The sequence below is a fragment of the Cetorhinus maximus genome, chromosome 1 (assembly GCF_964194155.1).
Source record: "Cetorhinus maximus chromosome 1, sCetMax3.hap1.1, whole genome shotgun sequence".
Classification (NCBI taxonomy): Eukaryota; Metazoa; Chordata; class Chondrichthyes; order Lamniformes; family Cetorhinidae; genus Cetorhinus; species Cetorhinus maximus.
In genome coordinates, this window is record NC_135879.1 from 48,459,077 (window position 1) to 48,483,455 (window position 24,379).

The 24,379-nt window shown below is 45.9% G+C and overlaps 1 protein-coding gene across 1 annotated transcript in view; it reads right to left on the minus strand.

The window, feature by feature from the left end:
• Positions 1 to 512: 512 nt before the first annotated feature.
• gucy1b1 (guanylate cyclase 1 soluble subunit beta 1) overlaps positions 513 to 24,379 on the minus strand; it is a 257,460-nt gene continuing 233,593 nt past the window's right edge. Inside the window, exons 11-12 of the mRNA XM_078546718.1 lie at positions 13,451 to 13,605; positions 513 to 698 (exon numbers count right to left, since the gene is read on the minus strand). Of these exons, the coding sequence (XP_078402844.1) occupies positions 566 to 698; positions 13,451 to 13,605 (288 nt within the window). The 3' untranslated portion in view covers positions 513 to 565. The remainder of the gene's footprint in view (positions 699 to 13,450; positions 13,606 to 24,379) is intronic.

A 24,379-nucleotide genomic window follows, 5' to 3' on the forward strand; every position in this document is an offset into this window, starting at 1 on the left:
TTCCCCCCCAGCCCCCAACCCCCGACCCCCAACCGCCCGCTTTCCTAAAGTGGCCAGGTAAAGGAATTTTCAGCTGGATGGTGCACATGGGCATTGGCATGGTCATGGTACTGTTCATCTTCACTGGTCCCATGGAAAGGAGGTATTTTCCTGTTGACACTGTAACCTCCAACAGGGTCATTGCAGGAGGGTATTGATCCACATATAACTGCCCGAATGTGGTTTACAGATTCTCAGTACCTTGCTCTTTTACATAAATGTATTCAAGTACTTGGTAGGTCATTATCAGACTTGGCAGAATCTGCAATCCCTTGTTTGCAGAAGTAGCCCAAAAAAATGCTTGCTGGTGTTAGCACAACATTTACTGAAGAGAAATGAGAAACAATCTTGCTATCTGAAGATTAAATAACTATCTTGGTACTTGTCATAATTTATATAAAATGCCCTTTATATTTGGAAATGTTTATATTTCTCAGTTGTGAACGTTAACTCTTCATTTATCATCAAATTCATTTTTTTACTTTTTACTATTTAAGGTCCAAATGATAAATTGTTCTTTGATGAATCACACTTCAGACTTTGAGCATTTTCTGGACAGGAACCAAACCTTCATTGGCTCTTTCTTCCCCTTCATGTTAATCAGATCTCTGTACTCCAGTTGAAACTGTTCATCTGAGTTCTCTGCACTCATTAGGCATCTAATTACAAAAGAGAGTGGTAATTAGGACCATTTACCTCCATTTCAATGCTAACTGAAACAAAGCTAACTCAGAAATAATAAGAGATATGAAGATATTTCCCCCCCTCCACCACCTCATCCCCACTTTATAATCACCATGCAAACACCATCCCAACTTGTACTGGTGACTGTCATCTGTAAATAATAGTGTTAAATGTTCTTGTGATACATACAGATATAAAACTATCACTTCAGCTTTCTTGGCATGGCTTCAGTTCAACTTAGAGTTCAGTTCTGATTGTCATCAGATTTAACACTTGATGGTAGTGAATGAAATTACCCCACACAAAGGCATCTGTATGTGTGGAAATGATAAAATCACACAGTGGGTTCTTCAACAGTGCTGAAATGAAACAAACTATCCCTGTTTTGCTCTTGTGGTTAAAATTGTCATCTGAATCCTTCAATGGGTAGAATTTTCCGTGCCCACTGGCATCGGGTGTGATTGGTGGCATGAGCAGACAATATGACACAATTGGTTTTACAACAGCGGGAAACCAGTTCATAATCGTCCACTCAGCCTGTCGATGGTGGGCCGCATTACCCGCCATCGGACGTAAGGAACCTTATTGTAATACATCAGCATATCATTATCAGGCCATCCCACCAGAATCGTCATCGCTCCCCACCCGCCCCGCCCCCCCTCCCCACCCCACCCACCCGCTGGGTCGTCCGTCAACATAGGCGGGAAAACACGCCAACGTGTTTCACAATGGCACATAAGTGACATGGATTTGGCAGCCTGCACTTTGAGGGGAACTCGGAGGTGAGTAATGTTGTACAGCACTCGCCAGGATCACCTGTTGAACTTCTAGCTTGAGGGGGTCAGGGTTAAGGGCAACCTTGCCATTGAGGCGACTTGTTGGGGGGCGGGGGTAAGGGCAGCCGTGCCATTGAGGCGACTTGTTTGGTGGGGGGCAAAGGGCTGTCGTTGAATATAGCACACAAGCATTCGGGGTGGGGGGTAGGCTGGGTGAGGGAAGTTGCCATGCATCAGGGAAACCTGTATAAAGTTACCATCCCTCTGCAACTCAGACAGTTCAGGCGCAGCCACATTAATATGATTGGAGTCAGGCCTCTAGCTCATCTGCCCACTCAAGCAATGCAGAGGCATCAAAGTGCCACCAAATGCTCCGAAGCTTTTCATCACCTCCCCACCTCATCTCCCCACCACTGCCCCTACAGCACAGACTGCAAATTCATGAGCATTTTAGTGGATGGCAGAACAGTTGGACGACTGCACACATTGTACAATCTCCTTGCTAAATCTGGCCATGGAGCAGTCACTGCTGGAGGTGCCCACAGCCCCTTACAATGTCAGCATCCTGGTTTAGACCAGTGTCCCCCATGGTTCAAGCTAACAGTGCAGCCTTGCAGTGCAGGTTAGGAGAGTGCCTGCACCTGAGCTGAGAGCACAGCATGCAGTCCAGTGGGCAAAGCTGCCGCCGATCGGTCAGGTGGACTGGGGAGGAAGTGGGTGGGGTTTTGGGCAGCCATGCAGCGCACTAATCTCTGGCCATCCAAGTGGTAGCCATCACTCTCCAGGAAGTGTTAAGGAGCCTTCACACTTAATCAGGACAGGTTCTTAGTAGACCCATGCTAACCCACATATCTCTCTCTTTCATCCTGCAGAAGAACTACATCAGGATCATGGAGCCTTGTGAACTTGTTGTATGCCTGAAGGCCAACAGAGAATGAAGAGGATGGAGCAGAGAGCGACTGAGGAGCCTGAGGAAAATCTAAGAATACATCAACAGTCAAGACGAGATGTTATAAAGGTAACAAAAAGACAAAACAGAAGGCTCTCTATCTGAATGCATGTAGCATTCATAACAAAGTAAATGATTTGATGGTCCACATTGAAGTAAATAAATATGATCTGATAGCAATTATGGAGATGTGGCTGCAGGACGACAAAGATTGTGTCCTTAATATTGAAGGGTACATGACATTGAAGAATAGGAAGCTAGGTAAAGGTGGAGGGGTAGCACTGTTCTTCAAAGAGGGCATTGGTGCAATAGTTAGAGGTGACCTTGGTTCAGGAGATCAGGATGAAGAATCGGTTTGGGTGGATCTGAGGAATAGTAGGGGAAAAAGTGATTAATGGGAGTGGTCTACAGGCCCCCTAACAGTAGCCACAATGTAGGGCAAAGTATGCAAGAGAAAATATTGTGTGCTTATGATACAGGGATGGCAATAATCATGGGTGATTTTAATCTACACACGAACTGGAAAAATCAGATAGGCAGGGTAACTTGGATGAAGAGTTCTTACAATGCTTTCGAGGTAGTTTCTTACAGCAACATGTTCTGGAACCAACCAGAGAGCAGGTTATATTAAACTTGGTGTTGTGCAACATGACAGGATTAATTAATGACCTCAGAGTAAAGGCACCACTAGTTAGCAGCGATCACAATATGATTGAATTTTACATCCAGTTTGAAAGGGAGAAGAGCAAGTCTAAGCCTAGTATCTTAAACTTAAATAAGGGCAACTATGTGCAAATGAAAGCTGAGCTAGCTGAAGTGAACTGGGAAATTAGGCTAGAGGATAGGTCAATAGAGAAGCAGTGGCTGACTTTTCAGGGGATATTTCAGAGTATTCAGAATAAGTGCATTCCTACTATAAAGAAACATTCTAAGGGGAGGACCCACCATCTGTGGTTAACTAAAGATGTTAAGGAAAGCATCAAACTTAAGGAAAAAGCATACAACTCCGCAAAGATGAGTGGCAGGACAGATGATTGGACAGAATATAAAGAACAATAGAGAATGACTAAAAGGTTAATCAGGAGAAGGAAAATAAGAGTATGAAAGGAAGCTAGATAGAAATGTAAAAATGGATAGCAAGAGTTTCTATAGGTACTTAAAAAGGAAAAGAGTAGGTAAAGTGAGTGTTGGTCCTCTAGATAGTGACAGTGGGGAGTTAATAGTAGGTAATAAGGAAATGGCAGAAGAAATTAACAAATATTTTGCTTCTCTTTTCACTGTAGAGGATACAAAAAACATTCCAGTAACAGCTACAAATCAGGCAGTGAACGGGAGAAAGGAACTTGGTGAAATTGAAATCACTAGGTAATTTGATGGAGTTGCGGGCTGGCAAGTCTCCAGGTCCCGATGGACTACATCCTAGAGTCTTAAAAGAGGTGGCTAATGAGGTAGTTGAAGCGCTGGTGTTAATTTTCCAAAATTCACTAGATTTTGGAACGGTTCTATCACATTGGAAAGTAGTAAATATAACCCCTCTATTCAAGAAGAGAGGGATACAGAAAACAAGAAACTATAGGCCTGTTAGCTTGATGTCTGTCATGGGGAAGTTATGAGAATCAATCATTCAGGAGGTTATAGCTGGGCACTTAGAAAGGCACAAGGCAATAGGGAAGAGTCAGCATGGTTTTGTGAAAGGAAAATCATATTTAACCAATTTACTGGAGTTTCTTTGCAGTGGATGAAGGGGAGCCTGTAGATGTACTGTACTTGGGTTTTCAGAAGGCAGTTGATAAAGTGCCACATCAAAGATTATTACAGAAAATAAAAGTGCATGGTGTAGTGGGTAACATATTAGCATGGATAGAAGATTGGCTGGCTGACTGAAAGCAGAGAGTATGCATAAATGGGTCTTTTTCTGATTGGCAGGATGTGACGAGTGGAGTCCCACAGGGGTCTGTACTTTTTACGATTTACATCAATGACTTAGATGAGGGGAGTGAAGACATGGTAGCAAAATTTGCAGATGACACAAAGATAGGTAGAAAAGTGTGTTGTGAAGAGGACATGAGGAGGTTGTGGATGGATATAGATAGATTGAGTGAGTGGGCAAAGATCTGGCAAATGGAGTTTAATGTGGGAAAATGTGAAGTTGTTCACTTTGGCAGGAAGAATAAAAAATCAGAGTATTATTTAAATAGAGAATGGCTGCATAATTCTGAAGTTCAGAGGGATCTAGGTGTTCTTGTACATGAGTCACAAAAAGTCAGTGTGCAGGTACAGCAAGTAATTAAAAAGGCTAATGGACTACTATCCTTTATTACGAGAGGGATTGAACATTAAAGTAAAGGTGCTATCCTTCAGTTATACAAGGCATTGGTGAGACTGCACTTCGAATACTGTGTGCAGTTTTGGTCTCCTTATTTAAGGAAGGATGTAAATGCATTGGAGACGTTTCAAAGGAGGTTTATTAGATTGATACCTGGAATGAGTGGGTTGTCTTATGAGGAAAGGTTGGACAGACTAAGCTTGTTTCCACTGGAGTTTAGAAGAGTGAGGGGTGATTTGATTGAAGTATACAAGATCCTGAATAGCCTTGACAAGGTGGACATTGAAAGGACGTTTCCTCTTGTGGATGAGTCCAGAACTAGGGGGAACTGTTTTAAAATTAGGGGTCGCCCTTTTAGGACAGAGATGAGGAGATTTTTTTTCTCTCAGAGGGTTGTGTGATTTTGGAACCTTCTGCCTCAGGAGGCGGTGGAGGTGGGGTCATTGAATACTTTTAAGGCAGAGGTAGATAGATTCTTGTTAGGCAAGGGAATCAAAGGTTATCGGGATTAGATGGGAACGTGGAATTCGAAACACAAGAAGATCAGCCATGATCTTATTGAATGGTGGAGCAGGCTCGAGGGACTGAATGGTCTACTCCTGTTCCTATTTCTTACGTTCTTATTATGTTCACCCAATGACCCACCTCACCCATCTACCCATTCATCCATTCACTCATTCACTAACATTCAAACCTTTGAACTCACCATACAGCAGCTAGTGGCGTAAAAAGGCAGTGTGCCGTAAAAATGCACAGCAGCCGTCAAGTCAGGAGAATCTACAAGCACAGCAGCAATCTGTCCATCATTGCCGCTGCTCGTAAGATCCAGGCCTATAGATACTAGCAGAGACCTGCAAAACATTTGTGGTCAGTGAACCTAGTATCTTTATTGCAACAGTATTTATTTAAATCCCCATCCAATGACTTTCTATCCTTCCCCTGCCATCTCTCATCTTTCATTTCCTTTGGTCCTTCTCATATCAACTCTATCCCATTCACAATGCCACCCTTCTTCACCCCTCTGAGGATATAGTCTATCTAGAAAATCTAGCATTTAGTCTATACTCAAGTAGGAGTAAGGATATAATAAAAGCAAGGGTCCATATTCTATTTAGCTAAGATATGTCTGAGGAGCTCAGTCCAGTGATTTGCACATCCTGTGCTATGTGAGAAATTCTAGACGCGCCTGGCGGTAATGGATGACCATGTGTGCAGGAGGTGCCTCCAACTTGAGGTAACTTGAGCTCCGGGTTTTGGAGCTTGAGCAGCAGCTGGGGGCACTATGGTGCATTCACGAGGCTGAGATGTTCATGGGTAGCACATTTCAGGACGTGGTCATCCCGCAGCTTAAGGAAGTGCAAGCAGAGAGGGAATAGGTGACCATCAGACAGAAGAAGGGGACTAAGCAGATAGTGAGGGAATCCCCTGAGAGCATTCCACTCGCAAACCATTTTTCGGCCTTGGAAAATGGTGAGAGTGACGGTTCCTCTGTGGAGGCCAACCAGAACCAAGACCATGACATTGTGGGTGGTCCATCTGCTCGGGGGTCGGGGGGGTGGAGAAAATGTGAAGGGCAATAGTAGTAGGGGATTCATTAGTGAGGGGTGTAGACAGGCCCTTCTAAAGCCGTAGACTTGACTCCAGGATGGTATGTTGCCTCCCGGGTGCCAGGGTCAAGGATGTCACGGAGCGGCTGCAGGGCATTCTGAAGGGGGAGGGTGAACAGTCAGAGGTCGTGATCCATGTTGGGACAAATAACATATAAGAAAGAGAGATGAGATCCTGCAAACAGACTTTAGGGATTTAGGTAGAAAATTGAAAAGCAGGACTTCAAAGGTAGTAATCTCAGGATTACGGCTGGTGCCACACAGTGGTGAGTATAAGAACAGAAGGATAGAGCAGATGAATGCATGGCTGGAGAGATGGTGCAGGAGGGAGGGCTTTAGATTCCTGGGGCATTGGAACCATTTCTGGGGGAGGTGGGACCTGTACAAGATGGACGGGTTACATCTGAACAGGAACGGGACCAACATCCTCACAGGAAGGTTTGCTAATGCTGTTGGGGCAGATCTAAACTAAATTGGCAGGGGGATGGGATCCTGAAAAGTAGTTCAGAGGGGAGTGAAACTGAGATGGAATTAGAAGTTAAAATGCTAGTAAGTGAGTCTGGAAGGCAGAGGAAACATTGGCCAGATAAGAAAGAAGTGAGTTTAGCAAGGCTAAGTGGAATATATTTTAATGCAAGGGGGCCTGAGGAATAAGACGGATGAGCTGAGGGCACAGATAGGCATGTGGGAGTATGATATCACAGCTATGACCGAGACTTGGCTAAAGGACCAGGATTGGCAGTTCAACATTCCTGGTTATAGGATATTCAAACGAGACAGAGAGGCGGATAGAAGAGGATGGGGAGTCGCAATATTTATCAGGGAATCAACAATAGCAGTGAAGAGTGAGGATATCTTGGAAGGATCATCAAATGAAACCATATGGTAGAAATAAAAAACGTAAAAGAGGACGGTTGGGTGTGTACTATAGGCCCCCAAACAGTCAGGGAGGGATAGAGGATCAAATATGTAATCAAATTTCCGAGAAGTATAAGAATAATAAGGCAGTGATAGTGGGGGATTTTAACTACCCAAATATTAACTGGAATAATTTTAGTGTGCAAGGTAGGGAGGGAGCAAAATTTTTAAGTTGCATCAGAGTTGTGTCAGGGCAGTGGGAGGCATTCAAGGAGGAAACAGTGAGAGTATAGGCAAATATGTTCCTGTAAAGACAAAGAGGGGGGACCAATTCCAGAAAACTTGGATGTCAAGGGACATAAAGGTTAAGATTAAGAATAAAAGAGAAAGCTTATGGCAGATACCAAAGGCTCAATATGGCAGAGACCCTAGAGGAGTATAAAAAGTGCAGGGGGGAACTTAAAAAGGAAATTAGAAAAGTTAAGAGAGTGCATGAGAAAGCATTGGTGGGTAGAATAAAGGAAAACCCAAAGGGGCTTTTAGATATATAAAGAGCAAGAGAATAACTAGGGAAAGAGTAGGGCCCATTAGGGACCATAGAGGCAATCTGTGTCTGGACCCGGAAGACGGTACAGTTCTCAATGAATACTTTGCGTTGGTCTTCACAATGGAAAAAGACCACGCAGGCATAGACATCAGGGTGGAGGAATGTGAAATATTAGAGGGAATTAACATAGAGAGAGAGAGAGAGAAAGGAGGTACTAGTCGGTTTAGCGTCCTTAACAGTGGATATATTCACAGTCCCAGATGAGATGTATCCGAGGCTGTTGAGGGAGGCAAGGAAGGAAATATCAGGGGCCCTGGCAGTAACTTTCAAATCCTCTCTGGCTACAGGTGAGGTGCCAAAGGACTGGAGGACTGCTAACGTTGTCCCATTATTTAAAAAGGGAAGAAGGGATAGACCAGGAAGTTACAGGCCAATCAGCATAACCTCGGTGGTGGGGAAGTTACTAGAAAGAATTCTGAGGGACAAAATATACCTGCACTTGGAGAGACTCGTATTAATCAGGGATAGTTAGCATGGATTTGTTAAGGGAAGGTCGTGTTTGACAAATTTGATCAAATTCTTTGAGGAGGTAACCAGGATTGTTGATGAGGGTAATGCATTTGATGTGGTCTACATGAACTTTAGCAAGGCTTTTGATAAGGTCCCTCATGGCAGACTGGTCAAGAAGGTAAGAGCCCATGGGATCCAAAGCAAAATGGATCCAAAATTGGCTGAGAGACAGGAAGCAGAGGATGATGGTACAGGGATGTTTCTGTGACTGGAAGTTTGTTTAAACTAGACTGGCAGGGGGAATGGGAACCTGAGTGGGGAGACCACAAGAGAGGGAAACAAAGATAGAAATGAAAGACAGAAAAGTAGAAAGCAAAAGTGGAAGACAGAGGAAACAAGGACTAGCAGCAAATAGGGCCGTAGTACAAAAAAAATGTGTTAAAAAGACAAGTCTAAAGGCACTGTATCTGAATGCACAAAGCATTCACAATAAGGTAGATGAATTAACAATGCAAATGGGTATGATATGATTGTGATTACGGAGACATGGCTGCAGGGTGACCAAGGCTGGGAACTGAATACCCAAGGGTACTCGATGTTTAGGAAGGACAGGCAAAAAGGAAAAGGAGGTGGTGTGGCATTGTTAACTAAGGATGAAATCAGTGCGATAGTGGGAGAGAATATTGGCTCAGAAAATCTAGATGTAGAATCAGTCTGGGTGGAACTAAGAGACAACAAGAGGTGGAAAACATTAGTCAGGGTTGTCTATAGGCTTCCAAACAGTAGTGGTCAGGTAGGGGATGGCATTAAACAGGAAATTAGAGATACATGTAACAAGGTTGCTACAGTAATCATGGATGACTTTAATCCACAGATTGACTGGGAAAACCAAATTAGCAATAACACTGTGACGAATGAATTCCTGGAGTGTGTACTGGATGATTTTTTTTAGACCAGTATATTGAGGAACAGACTCGGGTTATCCTAGATTTGGTATTGTGCAATGAGAAGGGGTTAATTAATAATTTTGTTGTGTGGGGTCCGTTAGGGAACAATGACCATAACATGATAGAATTCTTCATTAGGTTGGAAAGTGAAGTAGTCTGATCTGAAACTCGGGTCCTAAATCTAAACAAAGAAAACTACGAAAGTATGAGGCATGAGTTGGCTAAGATAGATTGGGAAACTTCATTAAGTGGCATGGCGGTGAATAGGCAATGGCTAATACTTAAGGAACGAATGTGGAACTAATATATGCGTTGCAACAGTTAAACATTCCTTTCTGGCGCAAAAACACAACAGGAAAAGCAGCTGAACCATGGCTAACAAAAGGAATTAAAGATAGTATTAGATCCAAAAAGGAGTCATATAGGGCAGGATTGTACCTCATCGGTGGGTGCGGCGTTTGGGCATAGAGCTGCCTCAGGGAGCTGAAAATTTTTAAAAACATAAATAAAGACTTTAAAAATGTTAGGAAAAATTTTCCCACCCTTGGGGGGGGGGGGGGAAGTGCAGGACGGGGGCACACTGCCATTTTACGTGGGCGGGCCAGTTAAGGCCCGTCCAGCGTGATGTCCGTCAGGAAGCGCTATGCACTCCCTGTGCAGGTGAGGGGGAGTTGATCCCCTCAGCCCGGAGTGCGCTCTTTTGCGCATGCACGTGAAAGAGCGCATTGATCTCCCTGAGGCTAAGCGCTGCCTCAGGGAGATCGGCTCCGAATTAAAACTTTTAAGACAAATGTTTAAAAAATTTCCCTGACATGTCCCCTCGTGTGACACTTTTACTAAAACCTTTATTAAATATTTAAAAACCCTCATGAAACCTCATCCCGCCCATGGATGTGGTTTCATCCTTTTTCTTAAGCCTGCCAGGGCTCCCGGCCTGCCCGCCAACCCTAAAGTTGAACGAGCAGGTCCGCTAATTATGTTAAGTACTTTTTAAATGGCCTCAGTTGGCCATTGACAGGCTGGTGGGCACACAGCCGATTTGTCTGCACTCCTGCCGACCTGAAAATGGAAATGACTCGGGATGACCTCGGGAGTTCCGCCCAATGTCATCCCACATCATTTTACGCGTTGGTGAGCGGGCCCTGCCTCCGCTCGCCGACCGGAAGATCCTCCCCATTAAAAACATGTCCCCTTATGTGACTCTGTCACATGAGCAGGGACATGTTACAAATGTAATTTCAACATTTTTATTTTATATTTAAATGCTGTTGGAAACTTCATCCTGCCTGTGGATGAGGTTTCATAAAAAATCTAAAGGCCGCTTAGCCTTTTTGCATGACTACCAACCGAACAGTTGGATGGGCAGTGAAAAGTCAGATTTAATTTTAATTGATTAAGGGCCTTAATAGGCCTCTTAATTGTCGGTAGGCGAGCTGCTGCCTCTTGCACTTCCCCACTAAGTGAAATATTGCGACAGTGCACAATGACGTTGGGATGCTCGGCTGATGTCATTGCACACTATTTTGCTCTCGTTCGGGTTGGCCGCGCGCCCGCCCAGCAAGAGAAAAATTCTGCCCATAAAGTTGCTAGAAAAAATAGCAAGCCTGAGGATTGGGAGCAGTTTAGAATTCAGCAAAGGAGGACCAAGAGATTAATTAAAAAGGGAAAAATAGAGTATGAGAGTCAACTTGCAAGGAACATAAATGCGGACTGTAAAAGCTTCTATAAATATGTAAAAAGAAAAAGATTAGTGAAGACAAATATAGGTCCCTTACAGTCCAAAACAGGAGAATTTATAACAGAGAACAAGGAAATGGCAGAACAATTAAACAACTACTTCAGTTCTGTCTTCATTGAGGAAGACACAAAAAGCTTCCCAGAAAGGTCAGGGAACCAAGGGTCTAGTGGGAAGGAGGAATTGAAGGAAATTAGTATTTCTAAAACAATAATACTGGAGAAATTAATGGTCTGAAAGCCAATAAATCCCCATGGCTTGATAATCTACATTCTAGGGTACTAAAGGAGATAACAATGGAAATATTGGATGTGTTGGTTGTCATCTTCTAAAATTCTGTAGATTCTGGAACAGCCCTAGCAGACTGGAGGGTGGTAAATGTAACCCCACTATTTAAAAAAAGAGGGCGGGAGAAAACAGTGAATTACAGACCGGTTAGTCTAATATCAGTAGTAGAGTAAAAGTTAGAGTCTATTATATAAGATGTAATAACAGGACACTTAGAAAATATCAACGGGATTAGGCAAAGTCAACATGGATTTATGAAAGGGAAATCATGTTTGACAAACCTAGTGAAGTTTTTAAGGACGAAACTAGCAGAATAGATATGAATGTGGTGTAGTTGGATTTTCAAGAAGCTTTTGATAAAGAACCACATTAGAGGTTAGTGCGTAAAATTGAAGCATATGGGATTGGGGGTAATATATTGGCATAGATTGAGAATTGGTTAGCAGACAGGAAACAGAGAGTAAGAGTAAATTTTCAGAGTGGCAGGCAGTGACTAGTGGGGTACCACAGGGATCAGTGCTTGGACCCCAGCTATTCACAATATATATCAATGATTTGGATGAGGGAACAAAATGTAATATTTCCAAGTTTGCTGACGTCATGAAACTTGGTGGAAGTATAAGTGGTGAGGAGGCTGTTAAGAGGCTTCGAGGCAATTTAGACAAGTTGAGTGAGTGGGCAAATACATGGCAGATATAGTATAATGTGGATAAGTGTGAAGTTAGCCACTTTATGAAGTTAGCCACTTCGGTAGCAAAAGCAGAATGGCAGAGTATTATTTAAATGGTGATAGATTAGGAAATGTTGATGTGCAAAGGGACCTGGGTGTCCTTGTACACCAGTCACTGAAAGCAAGCATGCAGGTGCAGCAAGCAGTTAAGAAGGTAAATGGCCTTCACTGCAAGAGGAGTTGAGTACAGGAGCAAGGATGTCTTACTGAAGCTATACAGGACCTGGTGAGACCACACCTGGAGTATTGTGTGCAGTTTTAGTCTCCTTACCTAAGAAAGGATATACTTGACAGAGAGGGAGTGCAGCGAAGGTTCACCAAACTGATTTCTGAGATGATAGGACTGTTGTATGAGGAGAGATTGGGCCGACTAGGCCAGTATTCACTGGAGTTTAGGAGAATGAGAGGGGATCTCATTGAAACATATAAAATTCTGACAGGGATGGACAGACTGGATGCAAGGATAATGTTTCCTCTGGCTGTGGGTGGTCTAGAACAGAGGGTCACAGTCTCAGAATATGGGGTAGGCCATTTAGGACTGAGATGAGGAGAAACCTCTTAGCTCAGAGGGTGGTGAACCTGTGGAATTCTCTACCACAGTGGGCTATGGAGGCCAAGTCACTGAATATATTTAAGAAGGGAATGGGTAGATTTCTAGACTCTAAAGGCATCAATGGGTGTGGGGAGAGAGCAGGAGTATGACATTGAGATAGAGGATCAGCCATGATCATATTGAATGGCGGAGCAGGCTCGAAGGGCCGAATGATCTACTCCTGCTCCTATTCTCTATGTTTCTAACCCCTCCGCTTCTCTATGCTCCCTTTCCAATGATGTGCCCCACTCCCTACTGCCAATGCTATTCCCCACTGCACTACCCCTACAATCCCATATCCCCCCACTCCTGTCCCTCCCATGCTGTCTCCACCCACGTCTGTGCCACTCCTCCCCACCTCTCATGCTGTTTTCCCACCTCCCATGCCATCCACCCACTCTGCCTCCCTCCCATACCGATTCTCCTCCCATACCGTCCCACCCGCCCCCTTTCAATTCAGTCCCATTCCCCACCACCTCGCCCAACTCCCATGCTCTTCCCATTCCTCCCTCCCCCCAGCAGTGGCAAGCACCCAGAAGCTGAGGCCAGTGAGTGGTGAAAGCAGGGAAGGCCAGAGCCTAGTAACCGAGGCCGGGGAGTGGTGAGAGCCAGGGCCAGGAGCCTAGTAAGGGAGGCTGGGGTTCAGTGGGGACCAAATCCAGTAACTGAGGTCGAGGAGTGACAAGGGCGAGGAGCTAGTAAGCAAGGCCAGGGAGCAGTTGGGGTCGGGACCCTGTAAGTGAAGCTGGGGAGCGGCAAGTGAGACATGTGCACCAGGCTCTGCCCACAAATGAAACCACTGACCAATCAGAAGATGCAAGCAGACAGAGATGGAATTATTATAGATTAAACTACTGCTCACCTATATGTATACTCCGAGATATTGATTTTCCCTTTTTCTCCAGTGGTTTCTGTCCTGCTCGTTAGATTAACAGTATTTCCAAACAAGCAATAGCGAGGCATTCTCTGGCCAATTACACCAGTGACCACTTCCCCAGTGTGAATACCTATAGTGATCTAAGGCGAAAGAAAAAGTTTCATGTTATGCAAAGTATTCTAGCACTAGCAACATCTGAGTCAGGAGAACAGAGAACATAAGCAGCTGTTTCTCACACATGTGAAGTGTATGCATCTGACATTCTGAGACCAAAATACCTCAATAAAAAATTGAAAGCACGTGGCACGATTGTGAATCATATGTCATGATACCAAAACAGGGATATCACCACCTTGACTTTCAATTAAATGAGTCAAATGTTAACAAAAGGAATCTTAAATAATTCGACTAAATGCAGGAAATTTTCCTAATATGCATTGGCTGTGGAATCATTGGTCGCTAGAAAATTCAAAAATTGTGTCTGCTATTTTCTAAAGCGCGCTGGCAGCAGGAATCCACACAAACTCAGAAAATTACTCTATTGACTTCCATTCAGAAACTGAACTGGACTAGCCATATAAATACTGTGGCTTAAAGAGCAGGTTAGAGGCTAGGAATCCTGAGGTGAGTAGCTCACCTCCTGACTTCCCAGATCCTGTCCACCATCTACAAGGCACAAGTCAGGAGTGTGATGGAATACTCCTCACTTACCTGGATGAGTGCAGCTCCAACAACACTCAAGAAGCTTGACAACATCCAGGACAAAGCAGTCCACTTGATTGACACCCCTTCCACAAACATTCACTCTTTCCACCACCGACACACAGTAGCAGCAGTGTGTACCATCTACAAGATGCATTGCAGGGATTCACCAAGGCTCCTTAGATAGCACCTTCCAAACCCACGACCACTACCATCTAGAAGGACAAGGGCAACAGATACATGGGAACACCACCACCTGGAAGTTTCCCTCCAAGCCACTCACCATCCTGACTTGGAAATATATTGCTGTTCCTTCACTGCTGCTGTTTCAAAATTCTGGAACTCCCTTCCTAACAGCAGTGTGGGTGTACCTACACCACATGGACTGCAGTGGTTCAAGAAGGCATCTCATCACCACCTTCTCAAGGGCAATTAGGGATGGGCAATAAATACTAGTCAGCGATGCCCACATCCCATGAATGAAAAAAAAATTGTGAAATAGAATAAGAGAAAGGTCATTGACCCATCAGCTTTTTACTTTCTCAAAAGTCACTTTTACTTTGTTTAACATTGATGACTTCAACTCTGCATAGAAGAATTATTGGCACTGTATGTGTGATGAGCACTTTGAAGAAACAGTATTCTTCTACTCACATTCAGGAGACCATGCCATTAGGTTGCAATGTTCTGAAACCCATTGTCACACTTACAAAATATTATAATACATCAAGTCACTTAAGAACAATGTAGTTGTATGAAACTTAGTCATTCACTAACATCTAGGTTTGTATGTATAAGTCTGTTACTCTTCACATGAACCTTCCTCAAATTTGTTTTTTGTTGGGCAATCAGAATAACACCTTGAGGGCACAATCCCAAACAGACACGACATCTCCCTGGCTGAAAGCAGATCTCTGCTAACTTGCTCACGCTGCTGCCAAAAATGAGGCCCACCTATGGATCCACCTATGTTGGAAATGATAGATCTGAGCAATCTGCCTCAGGTACAAGCAGATCTCCTTCTGTTAAATCCTTTGGAAACCTTTACTTGTTTCTATTCCCTGAAAGTAGGAAGAATTCTAAAACAAACCTCCCATCCTATCAGATGTAATTGTTACAGCATAGGGGAGGTGGTGGCGTAGTGGTATTGTCACTGGGTTAGTAACCCAGAGGCCCAGGGCAATGCTCTGGGGACCCAGTTTGAGTTCAAATCCCACCATTATAGATGTTGGAATTTGAATTCAATCAATAAAAATCTGGAAATAAGAGTCTAATAATAACCATTACTTGACATCATTAAAACCCATCTGGTTAACTAATGCCCCTTTACAGAAGGAAATTTGCCATCCTTACTTGGTCTGGCCTATATGTGACTCTTAAATGTTCTCTGAAATGGCCTAACAAGTCATTCAGTTGTATCACAATCACCATCCCAAAGGAATGAAACTTGCAGCACACCCAGCATCGAATTAGGCACAGGAAATGACAACGGCAAACTCAGGCCTGTCAACCCTGCAAAATCCTCCTTACTAACACCTGGGGACATGTGCCAAAATTGGGACAGCTGTCCCACAGATTAGTCAAGCAACAGCCTGACATAGTCATCCTCATGGAATCAAACCTGACAGATAATGTCCCACACTCCATCACCATCCCTGGGTATGCCCTGTCTCACTGGCAGGACAGACCCAGCAGAGGTGGCAGCACAGTGGTATACAGTTGGGAAGGAATAGTCAAAATCGACTATGGACCCCATGAAGCCTCATGGCATCAAGTCAAACATGGGCAAGGAAACCTCCTGCTGATAACCACATACACTCCCACACCTGCCCCCTCCCCACAGCTGCTGAATCGGTGCTCCTCCATGTTGAAGGAAGCACTGATAGTAGCAAGGGTGCAGCTGGCTGAGTCCTAAAGGACATAGCTACTAGACTGGGTCTGTGGCAGGTGGTGAGGGAACCAACAAGAGGGAAAAACATACTCGACCTCACCCTCACCAACCTGCCTGCCGCAGATGCATCTGTCCATGGCAGTATTGGTAGGAGTGACCACCGCACAGTCATTGTGGAGACGAAGCCAGTCTTCTCAAGTACAGTACGTGCACTGGTTCCCTGATATCCACAGCACATGTGACTCCTTCAAAGAACTCCAATAAATTGGTTAAACATGATTTCCCTTTCACAAAACCATGCTGACTCTGCCTGATTATCTTGAATTTTTCTAAGTGCCCTGCTTTAACATCTTTAATAACAGATTCTAACATTTTCCCTAAGGCAGATCTTAGGATGACTGGCCTGTAGTTTCCTGCTTTCTGTCTCCCTCCCTTTTTGAATAAAGGAGTTACATTTGCTATTTTCCAACCTAATGGAGCCTTCCCCGAATCTAAGGAATTTTGGAAAATTAAAATCAGTGCATCAACTATCTCACTAGCCACTTCTTTCAGGACCTTAGGGTGAAGTCCATCTGGGCCTGGGGATTTGTCAGCCCGCAGCACCAACAATTTGCTCAATACTACCTCCCTGATGATTGTAATTCTCCCAAGTTCCTCCCTCCATTCCATTTCCTAATTTACAGTTATTTCTGGGATGTTACTTGTGTCCTCTATAGTGAATACCAATGCAAAATGCCTATTTAATTCACCCGATATCTCCCTACTTTCCATTATCAATTCCCCAGATGCACTTTCTATAGGACCAACACTCACTTTGTTAACTCTTTTCTTATTTAAATATCTATGAAACTCTTACTATCCGTCTTTCTATTACTAGGCTAGCTTTCTCTCGCACTCTAATTTTTCCCCCCTTATTAACCTTTTGTCATTCTTTGCTGTTCTTTACATTCTTTCCAATGTTCTGATCTGCTACCCGTCTTTGTGCAATTTTATGCTTTTTCTTTAAGTTTGACACTGTCTTTAACTTTTTTAGTTAACCACGGGTGGTGGGCCCTCCCCTTGGAATTTTTCTTTTTCATTGGAATGTATATATTCTGTGTATTCTGAAATATCCCTTTAAATATCTGCACTGAACTTCTATTAACATATCTCTTAATCTCATTTGCCAGTTCACTTTAGCTGTCTCTGCTTTCATGCCCTCGCAATTGCCCTTATTTAAGCTTAAAATACCAGTCTTCGTTGCACTAATCTCTCCCTCAAAATGAATGTAAAATTCAATTATATTATGATTGCTGCTACCTAGGGGTGCCTTCACTATCAGGTTATCAATTAATCCTATCTCGTTGCACAATACCAGGTCGAGTATAACCTGCTCCCTGGTTGGCTCCAGGACGTGTTGTTCTAAGAAACTACCCTGAAAACATTCTATGAAGGCCTCACCTATGCTACCTTTGCCCATGTGACTTTTCCAGTCTAAATGTAGATTAAAATCCCCCATGATTATCACCATTGCTTTCTGGCAAGCTCCCATTATCACTTCTTTTATACTCTGTCCTACCATGTAGTTACAATTAGAGGGCCTGTACACCACTCCCACAAGTGACTTCTTGCCTTTATCATTCCTCATCTCAACCAAAACCACTTCTATGTCCTGGTTTCTTGAACTTAGGTCATCCCTCTCTAATGTGCTAATACCATCATTAGTTAACAGAGCCACCCCTCCACCTTTTCCTAACTTCTTGTCCTCCCTAAATGTCATGTACCCTTCAATATTCAGCTAACAACCTGTAGCTATGTCCCTGTAATGGCCATCAGGTCATACTTATTTATTTCTCTTTGCACTGTCAGTTCATCTGTTTTGTTTTGAATGCCAAGTGCGTTTAGATGCAGAGTCTTTAGATTTGTCCTTTTATTATTTTTGTAGTGTCTAGCCTTATCTGCTGGTTTACTCTTAGGGCAGAATTTTCAGGTCGGTGTGAGGGTGTGGGCCCAACACGCCACTGCATAAAATGATGCGCGATGACGTCGGGCATGCGTCCCGGCGTCATTGCACGCCATTGCGATATTTCGGTAGGCAAGCACTCTCTGAGCTCCGAGGCATGCCCGCCATTAATTAATGGGCCAGTTAATGCGCTTGAGGCAACAACTGAGAACAATTTTTTGCAGCCCGTACGATTTTCAGTGTGTCGCACAGGCGCAACGGCAGGCGGGTAGGCCACATTTTTAAAAACCTCATCCACGGGCGGGATAAGAGGGGTGAGTGGGCTCACTAATGCGAGTTGTTAGAACTTTAGTTTATAACTTACTGCTGCTTTGTGTGAACAGGACAACTTCTTTTCTCTTCAGAGCTGCTTTAACAGAAAGAACAAGCTTCAGTTCAGAACTCCGGAGGAATCATAACACTTGTGGCCTTCCAGGTATCAGACAGCCTTCCCTTACCCTGGGAATGGGGATTGTGCTCTCCACTGGAGGCACCTCCTCTGGGGAGGAAGAGAGGGCCAGAAGGGGGAGGAGGCCAGGAGTCCATATTCAGCCTCCAAGGGAGCCACCTGTGGGAGGAGAGGCGCAGGCAACAAGGGGCACAGGGCCAACAGGAAGTCCAAGGCAGAAGGGGCCGCAGAGGATGCCACTATCCTGCTGCTAGGGTTTACAGACGGCAATGCAGCTACCTCAATATGTCTGAGCTGCAATGCCGAAGGAGGCTCTGCCTCTCAAGGGAGACAGTGACCTCCATCTGTCAGATGCTAGGCCCTGAGATCAGCTCTGACTGTGTGGGTGGTCACCCCATGCCAGTGGTGCTGAAGGTCACGGTTGCCATCAATTTCTATGCCTCCGGCTCTTTCCAGGGGTCAGTGGGTGATCTATATGCAGTGTCCCAGTCAGCTGTCCACAGTTGTGTCAAACTGGTGACAGACGCTCTGTTCAGGCGTGCATTGACCTTCATTCACTACCTCACGGACGAAGCCAGCCAGGCAGAGCGAGCCAGAGGTTTTGCAGCAATTGCTGGGTTCCCCAGCATCCAGGGTGCAATAGACTGCACACATGTGGCATCAAGGCACCAGTGGGTGAGCTGGGGGCATTCGTCAGCAGGAAGGGCTTCCACTCCATGAACGTGCAGATAGTGTGTGACCATAGGATGCTGATTCTGCAAGTCTGTGCAAGGTACCCAGGCAACTCCCATGACGCATACATCCTCAGACACTCCCATGTGCCGGGACACTTCAGTGCTCCAGCCCGGCTGGATGGATGGCTGCTGGGTGACAAGGGCTATCCCCTCAAAAGGTGGCTCATGACGCCTCTCTGCCATCCAAGAACAGAGGTTGAGCAGCGGTACAATAGGAGCCACGCCTCCACAAGGGCTGTGGTGGAAAGAACCATCGGTCTTCTCAAGATGCACTTCCAATGCCTGGACCGTTCAGGGGGCACTCTCCAGTATCCTCCAGATCGTGTGTCACTGATAGTGGTTGCATGCTGCGCTCTACACAATCTGGCGCTGGAAAGGGAGGACGCAGGGGAGGAAGAAGATGTTGACGCAGCTGCTCTGGCAACAGACAATGAGTCCAGTAGTGAGTCTGAGGACAAGCACGGTCAGGAGAACGCTGAGGGGATAGACGCTGACCTGGGGAGCCTCCAGGGAGACAGGGACATCTGGGAGGCTTTGATCCAACGCTCCTTCAGCTATCCTACCAAAGATGAATCACCAACACATGCCAGGGCTGCAGGCTCCATACTTGATACCTAACAGGAACATTTGCCTGGTCAGGAACATTAACTATGTGTCATTTCAATAAAGCTCAATGACAAACAAGTCACTCATAAGATCATGGGTTCCTCTTCACCTGCAGAACTAATGAAGCACCCAGAGGCTTGTTGAGAACCAAAACATTTAATGATTGCCAACTGGCATACTGAAATCAAATTCCATTAAAAGTTGTTGAACAGCACACCTACTTAAAAGCATCTGAAATGTGGGGCAAAAGAAAACCACTAGTGATAAGCCCGCATTGTGCCTAAGGTCATTTAAGTTTACCTTGTGTCTGCTATGTCTAGCTGCTCCCCACTTGCTGACACCGGCATTGGAGACAGCCTGCTCACTCTGCTGTCCTGTTGGCCTCCATGACGTTGGCGGGCATCTTCTGGCCCATGTAGCCTGTGCTGGCCCCACCTGGGAGGGAGCGGCCAGTTCCACAGCTGGCGTCTCCCCAGTCGCCGCAGCCTCATTGGATGCCATGGTCACTGGCAGAGGGGCAGAGGAGCTGCTGCCCTCATCCGGAGCACCCTGAGAGGAGCCTACAGAGACGACAAGCAGCTCATGCACCGTCAGGTCGCTTTGGACCTTCCTGCTTACTATTGATGGACGGGCACCTAGCTGGGATACTGGGAGTCCAATCCATCTCCCACACTGACACTGACCAGCTGAGGTCATTGCCGCTGTGAGGGCTTGCAGGTCTGAGCACATCCCCAGGAAGCCCTTATTGTTCTCCTGGAGGAGCCTCTCCATGAGAGTCGCCACTCTCTCCATGGAGGAGGCAGTACACTCGGACATGAGGGTCATTGCATTGCTCATGCTTCACATGGACTCCTCCATCACGGAGACTATGGCACGCATTCCCTCATGTATCTCCACCAGATCCTCCCGCAGACCCTGCTGGACTCCCAGCTTCTGCTGCCTCAGGGGCAACTCAGCCACTGACTGAGCACGTTTCTGGTTCCCCAGCAGTCCTCCGGCTGCCAGCGCCCTAGGCACCCTCCGTCTCCGCCTGCACCTCAAGCGAGTGTGAAGTGCCCTCACCGCTGTGAACTGAGATACAAGCTGACGTTCCCACCGAGGTGCTGGTGTCTGCCTGGCTGAGAGGGTGTGATGCTGGTGCCTTTATATCTTCTGGGCCCTCAGCGGTCAGTGGCGGTCCCTCTGCCTCCTCAGTCCAGGCATGCTCCGGTGAGGCTGAAAGGAAGAACAAGGACATTTGATAAGTTGAAGTCATTACACTGTTAATGTGCATGCCTGACCCCCAGATCAGGATGCGCTCCTCCTTCCATTATCAATGGGCATCCCATGTTGGAGGCTGAAATCAATATACAGTCAACAGTGGAATGTTTGCACTGACAGACATTGTGACCTCAGTGCACAGCATTCTTACCTCCCAGTGGCACCCCAACCTCACCGCGGCCGGTTGACCTGTGAGCATTGCACCCCTCCAGCTCGAGACCCTGCTGCTCGTGATGAGAAGGTGGGGCTGCCCTCCGCCAGTCCACAGCCGCTCTGCATTATTGTGTGCTGTCTTCTCCTAAAAGGAGAGAGGAGCATTGATTAGTCCATCCTGTACCTGCATTGCCATTGCAGCCTTGCCACCCCCACCTGAGTGAAACATTGCAGGGCTCATCCGATTCGTGACCCTGGAGCCTTGGTGGCACATTCCAAGCAGCCAGGGCTGACCCCCTTGCCCAGATGCTGCCTCCATCACATTTGCCGCTAACATTCTAAGACCTTCCAAACCCATGAACACTATCACCTAGAAGGCAAGGGCAGCAGATAAATGGGAACACCACCACCTGGAAGTTCCCCTCCAAGTCACCCACCATCCTGACTTGGAAAAATATACTGTCGCTGGGTCAAAATCCTGGAGCTTTCCCCCAAACAGCACTGTGGGTGTACCTACACCACATGCAGCGGATACAAAAGGCAGCTCACCACCACCTACTCAAGGGCAACAAGGGATGGGCAATAAATGTTGGCCCACCCAGCGAAGGCGACATCTCGTGAACGAATGAATACAAAAACAAAATTCTGAGTTGCTGGTGCGGGAGGGGTGGTGGGGGGCAACCTAACTGCTGTGCTAAGTGACCCATCCCAACATGGTACTCACCCTTCCTGATCGCAGGCGGTCATTAAAGCGCTTGTGGCACTGCACCCAGGTTTGTCTCACCACATCGAGTGAGCTGACCCGTTCTGCCACCTCCTCCCAGACACGTTTTGATATGTAGGGGGGCCTCCTCCTCCCGTCCTTTGGGGCCAGTATCTCGCGGTGTGCTGCCACCTCCTAAAGGACTGATCCAAAAGCCTTTGGGCTGACTGCCCCGCCAACCTGCCCACCCGCCTGGCCTGCTCTCCGAGGATGTTATCCATCACGCTCCTGACCGGTCAGTGGGAGCCTTAGGACGCCTGCCTGCGCCGTATTTGAATAGGCTGTTGGGTCGCCATTGGACCCAGCGGACATTGGTCTCCCGCTGCCATCTGCCCCTTCCCGTTGATCCTGGGAGCCGCGATTCATGCTGGGCTGACCTTAAATGGCCTGCCCACGTAAAATGGCAGTGCAGAACTGATTGCGGGCGGCGATCGGCTCTGCACCCACTTGCGCCCGCTCCCGCCTTGCCCGCCCGCCATAGGTAAAATCCTGGCCTTAGATTTATACTCTCTGTCCCTTCCTGTCACGGTCTGTTTATCATTTCCCATACCTTTCTCTCTTGCCTTGTCTCTGCTCTTTGGTTGACCACATCTTCTCAAATTTGATCCCTTGCCACCACTATTCAGTTTAAAACCCTCTCTACTTCCCTAGTTATGTAGCTCACGAGGACACCAGCCCCAGCACTGTTCAGGTGTAGACCATCCCAACGGTACGGCCCCCACTTTCCTCAATACTGGTGCCAGTGCCCCCTGAACCAGAACCCATTTCTCCCACACCAATCTTTGAGACACGCATTCATTTCTCTAATCTTATTTGCCCTGTGTCAATTTGCACATGGCTCAGGTAATAATCCAGAAATTATTATCTTTGAGGTTCTGCTTCTTAATTTGGTGCCTAGCTCTTCATATTGACTATGCAGAACCTCTTTCCTCATCCTGCCTGTGACATTGGTACCTGCATGGTTCACGAAAACTGGATCCTCCCCCTCCCACTACAAGTTTATCACCAGCACTGAGCAGATGTCCTAAACCCTGGAACCAGTCAGGCAACATAGCCACCTGGACCCTTGCTCCTTGCTACAGAGAACAGTGTCAATCCCCCAAGTCATATCACCGCTCCCCCACCCCATGACCCCAGTCACTGTGTCCTCTGAGAGTTGCAGACTGCTCTCCACCCAGTTCCCTGCTCTCCACCATGCAGGGATAGAGGGACTACATTTCCCAGCCAGCGCTGTGGGACCCTCCTTCCTGGTTTGGGGTTGATGATGCTTGTGGGCCAGACTGGTCCAACTCACTCAATGTCGTCAATGCAAAATATTGTTTTAAAATCTCCTGGAAGGCTTTCTTTGGCCACCAGGAGATCGATGCCAATTCCAGTAGACTCCCAGTCACTCCGGGAGGGTTGGCAGTGCTAATCGACGGAGGGGTCAAAGATAGGTTTTTTGAAAAGAGGGGTGATGCCAGCAGGTTTAGAAGATCGGAGCCTAAAACTGGAAGAGAGAAAACCATTTACAATATCAGTTAACATGGGAGCCAGGAGGGGAAGTTGGGCGATCAGCAAAGATGCTGGACCTGCATTGTCTCCATAATCTTGGTGAAGAACCCTGCTGCTCCAAGAAGGAAGCCAGAGGTCATTTTGGTGAAAAATGGAGGGCCAAGAAACTGATAAGAAAGGGAGCATAGAATATGAATATAAGCTGGCAAGAAATACAAAAACAGACTGCAAAAGTTTCTTTAGGTAGGTAAAAAAAAAGATTAGCACAGTGTTATAGACAGGAGGGGGTTAATTTAAACAGCCCTGATTTCTCCTCTTGTCACTTATCCGTAAACGGAAAGGTGTTTTGACTTGCATTCCCCCCCCCCTTTATAAGCGGTGGTGTATTTCCTAACCTCTCAATTTTGGTGTGATTACAATTTCTAATTATAACCCCACAGCGAACTCAAGATAGGATGAAGCCAAGGGTTAGTTTATTTGCACACACTCAAACGAAGGAGGAGGGTAGCAACTTTGCCTCCTTTTCACTCATACAGTAAAAGAGGGATAGAGAAAAGAAATATTTGTAGGACAAAGGCCATAGAGAAAAGAATGATTGTTTCACGTGAGTCCAGAGTCCAGAATCTAATCCCTTCTCAGAAGTCCGCAGGTTGAAAACTGATGCTGTATAATTCACTTTTCCAGTGGCATTGACTTTACATGAGAGATAGGCACATAGAAATTAATCAATCTTGTAGGCGATGGTACAAAAGCCCTGGTAGAAACAGTGTAGATGAGACCCAGTGTTCAACCTGGGCACAGCCCCTTTTCTGTGTTGCTGCTTGTAGATGATAAAATGGCAGACTAAGTTTTCAGTACAGCAAGGCAACATTACTGGTTACACAAGCTAAAGGATTTCATGTCACATGACACCCACCTCTT